This window comes from Drosophila elegans, unplaced genomic scaffold (genome assembly GCF_018152505.1).
Source record: "Drosophila elegans isolate 14027-0461.03 unplaced genomic scaffold, ASM1815250v1 contig_183, whole genome shotgun sequence".
Taxonomy (NCBI): domain Eukaryota; kingdom Metazoa; phylum Arthropoda; class Insecta; order Diptera; family Drosophilidae; genus Drosophila; species Drosophila elegans.
Genome location: NW_024545550.1, coordinates 1858192 through 1862635, shown reverse-complemented (window position 1 = coordinate 1862635; position 4444 = coordinate 1858192). Strand labels below are relative to the sequence as shown.

At 46.4% G+C, this 4444-nt stretch overlaps 2 protein-coding genes across 2 annotated transcripts; both read left to right on the top strand.

Annotated features, from left to right (window-relative positions):
- Positions 1-228: 228 nt before the first annotated feature.
- Positions 229-1374, top strand: LOC108149707. Its single transcript, XM_017277473.2, has one exon. The coding sequence runs from the start codon at positions 329-331 to the stop codon at positions 1214-1216; it is 888 nt and encodes a 295-aa protein (XP_017132962.1). The 5' UTR covers positions 229-328; the 3' UTR covers positions 1217-1374.
- Positions 1375-1950: 576 nt separating this feature from the next.
- On the top strand, positions 1951-2944 carry LOC108149708. The gene has a single exon (XM_017277474.2). The coding sequence runs from the start codon at positions 2074-2076 to the stop codon at positions 2788-2790; it is 717 nt and encodes a 238-aa protein (XP_017132963.1). The 5' UTR covers positions 1951-2073; the 3' UTR covers positions 2791-2944.
- Positions 2945-4444: the final 1500 nt, after the last annotated feature.

Below are 4444 nucleotides of genomic sequence, written 5' to 3'. Positions count from 1 at the left end.
GACAACAGAGCAATACGCTGGCATCGAATCCGTTCGCAATTAACATCAGAATAAACACGGAAAAGCCATTTGGTTCGTGGCCCGGAAAGAGTTCAATTCGCGACAGCTTCCGAGAAAGGCACTCAAATATCACATGAAATTCGTATGTCAGAAATAAAAATAAAATAGAGCCCATCAACGGGGGCCTTGGGTTAGGTTTCCTTTCACTTTTAGAGAAGTGTCCAGGGGACGGGTCAGATCAGAGTAGAACGTTCGCCTGGAACGACCTAAATTTCGTCTCTCCCAAATTGCCTCAGTACCGGCTCCAATCCGAACACTCCGTCTAGTAATGTTTCTGGTTAAAAATTCCACAGCCCTCCGTTCGCAGCACCTGTTCAATGGGGCGAAGGAGCTAATTAGGGCACAATTCTCGGCCATAACGCTGGTTAACCAACGTCAAAGACACACGGATGCGGATGAGGATGCGGAGCAGGGGCCAACGAGGAAGTGCCAAAGCAAGAAGAAGGCGGAGGAGGCGAAGAAGTGCGTCAAGTTTGTCCCTTCAAACGCCCTGAAGGCGGAATGCGTGCCAATCAATAACATTGTGCCGAAGTACTACAAACAGCTCAATCCCTGCAAGACGGACAAGGAGCTGGCCGTGCAGCACCCAAAGTACCTGGGTGTCTACGGCAGGTGCGACATCCCCTACTTACCGGAGCCCCATTGCCAGGATCCCTGCGATCTGGTCGAGCGACTGGACGACAAGTACTACAAGCCCAGCAAGAGTTTGGACCGCGACTTCGATCAGTACTGGGTGGAGTGCTTCTTCCGCAAGCAGAAGCGCTGCTGCAAGAAGGTGCCGCCGGAGCGCACCCAGCGCGTCATCTACAACAAGTGCGCCGCCGTTCCCAAACGGAAGCAGTGCTTCATGGTCAATCCCATGCCCTGCAAGCAGGAGGCCAAGGAGGGGCCCTGCCCCAAGTTCTCGCTCTGCGGATGTCCGCCACCAGCCGCCAAGACCAACTGCAAGGTCACTGCCCGGAGGAAGCGCTGCCGCCGGCGCTCGTGCCAGTATCCCAGCTTCTCAGAGTGCCAGCACGAGGAGCTCAACGTGGGCAGGCCCGTCGAGTGCCGCTGCCTGGAGGTGCCGCCCATGTGCCTGGTCTACCGACGGGGTCTGCTCAACATCCGCCTTCCCTGCCAGCGACCAGAGAGCCGAGACCCCTGCGAATCGTAAAGCGTTAACCCGATTCGGTGGATTCGGTGGCCACAGCGAGACGGACGCACTTGCTCCTCTCTAGGTGCCTTTGTTTCCGGCACACAAATCAACAGTCCCATTTGGCGAGTTTCGAAATTTTGGTGAAATAAATATGGCCGCTTGATCACTTAAAAAAATTCTTGCTTTATTGGTTTTGGGATTTGAGGGGAACGCTAATTTTACCCTATTATATTAACGCATCTTCACTCGATTTTATTTATTTTGGAGATCAGTTCGGATTGTCAAATATTATAAATAATAAATGTATACAACACCAACAAATCAAACTCTTATTTACGCCTTTTGATTAAAAATACTTCAGCAAATGCTTCAAAGCCAATAAATATAAAAAAAGATCAATTCTGATTTGCGAACAGCTCATACTTCAAAAACACCAAAAAAATCAAACAGGTGTCTACGATATTTGAGCAAAAATACCTGAAAGCCAATGGATCGAAATCAAGATAAATTCTTATATGAAAGCAGCTGATATTTCAACTTAAATACCTTTACGCCTTTTAAAAGAAATATTCCAACTTAACTGCAAATAAAACAAAAAAACCAAACAGGTTTAGACACTTTTTAAGCAAACATAGCCCATAAAATTTTTCAATTTCAAAAAAAATTAAGTGCTCTAAAATTTTGCTAAATCAAAGAAGGCACACCCCAAAGTAGGCTTTGAGACAAAATTCCAGCTTGCGTGCGGACTTTCACTTGGTGTCCGGCTCATTCACATCCCACAGTTCAAGCAGTGTACACGTGGAACACCTCTGCCCCGTCTGTTCAAGGCTTCCGTTTTGGTTTCCGTTCAAAATTCCAGTAAAAATTCAGTGAGGATGGGGGTGTTGCAAAACGTTCACCGGTTGCTGCTGCTGCAGCGTCAAGTGGGACCGTTGACGATCAAGCGGATGTACGACGTCAAGACGAGGCTCGCGATCCGGAAGCGGCGTTTGGCCATCAAGAAGAACGACATAGCCCCGTGCTACAAGGCGGTGCGTCGCTCCGATAACCGCTGCAACCAGCCGCGCCTCAAGCTGCCCGCGAAGGAGTGCGTCGACGATCCCTGCACCGACTTCGAGATCCCCATGGACCTGGAGAACTACACGCCGAGTGACAAGGCGAAGCGCCACTACCAGCGCACCTGGTGCGAGTGCTACATGATTCCCAAGGCGGCGGTCCAGGCGAAGAAGAAGTACCCGAATCGACCGCGGCGGGACCTGCGCTGCGTTGAAACGGAGGTGTTCCAGTGCCGCGACGAGGACCTCAATCCACCGGGCAACGTACGCCAGAAGCCCGAAAAGCTGATCGATGTGCCGCGGATCGGCGAGTGGCCCTGCTGCAAGATCACCGTGCCCGGATGCCCCAAGGCCCGCAATCCGCCCTCCTGCGACGCGGGTCGAATCCCGTCCTGCTGCAAGAAGCGGCGCACCCAGTATCCCAGCTTCTCCGAGTGCATCAAGATCGGTCTGCTCGACCCCATTCCGCCGTGCGAGTGCGAGAAGAAGGTCAACCTCTGCGACGTCTGGGCCTATTGGCGCAAAATGAACCACTAACATGGTGTGGTAGCCAAGGAAATCTAGATCTAGACCGGGTGGATGCCCCAAATCTGCGGTGAAAGTATGCGTACACAAAGTGACTCGCATGTATTACCATTCATACTTTGTTTATGGTTTCGTTCATAAAATACGGATCCTTCAGCATCAACAATTTGAGCCTTTGATTTTCTTTTATCCATCTTTGTCAAAATCATATTTGAGATTCATTTCTGGCTATTTTATGAATGACAAAAATAAGTAATACCAAAAGTATTTTTCAAAGCTTTTCTACTTATTTTAAATAACTTTTAAAAGCGTTTTCAATATACTCTCTAATTTCAGGTAAGGTAAAAGGTACAAAAAAGGTGAAAAATACATATTCAAATAATTGTTTTAAAACAAAATCCATTTGAGGTCAACGGGTTCTACTCGAAGCTGCAGTTCAATCATTATATTTTGTATGCGCTTTAGTTTCTATAAACATGTTAAAAGAACTATCATTAAAACATACATATGCTGTGGAATTTTCTTATCTTCAAGTTGCAATGAAATTATGCTATTTTTATTGGCCTATTTGCGTGAACACAAAATTTAATTTATTGGTATCTAGCGTATTTAAAACAAATACAAATACGAATATTTCAGAACTTAAGTTAAATGGTAGCCTCAAATGTTTATTCCTAGGTAAGTTTTAAGGTTAAAAGTATCTTTAAATTTTGTAATTGAAATTGTAATATGATTGAACGAGTGATTGTTATGATTTTTTTTAAGGAGCGTACCAATTATGTTGATTGATTGGAGACCTTCAGTACTGCCACTAATCTGAGCTAAGGCTTATCCCTTGCTTTCAGCCTGATAAGGGAACGCATTGAATTGCAGGAATGCTTGATGGTTAATTCTTGGCTGCCAGCAAAGACCTTTTGCTGCAGTGCCACACCCCTAGTTCGTCCCAGTTTTTCCTCCTCCGCCCGCAGCTCTTTAGTTGGAGTGCTCTCCTGTGCAATTCCTAAAAGGGATTTGCATGCCGCTGAGATGTTTATCGCAAATTGTTGCCGTCGTCTGCGTCGTGGAGGATGTTGTGACGTTGTCGTCTGGCGGCGCACAAATGTCAACAGCACAAAGCTCTGACGTTTACATTGAAAGTCACTTTGGGCGCCAGGCAGCCAAACAGACAAACAGGCAAGCAGAAGGATCCTGGGGGCCAAAGAAGAGCAATGGCTAATGAAAAGCGCCAACAAAATCCAATGCATTTTTATTTAAATGCAAATGTTTAGCCTGCCGGCAAGTGTTTAATTGTGGAGCCCGGCATTGACAAGGCGGAATCCTGAAAGAAGCCAGCACTGAGCACTCAAAGGTCTACTACAAAGCTGAGAATTTGCCAAACATTCGTTTTGGCTGCTTGTTGTTTTGGCCAAAGTATGCCCCTGAGTGACATTTCGCACAAATGAAATGTATGGCTGAAAAGTTGTCTACTTCTCAGCCCAAACAAATAATTTTATTATAAAAGTTGTTCCTGCCTTTTTTGTGCGGACTTGTGGCTTTTCGTGAGTAATAGACACCATGTTTCTGTGGGTATTTTCATAAGAGAATTTACTCGGATGTGAAGGACAGCAAAGTGAGATATATGTCATTAAGAGTTATGCTGAAAATGTGGGTAAATGCTTAGTGAATG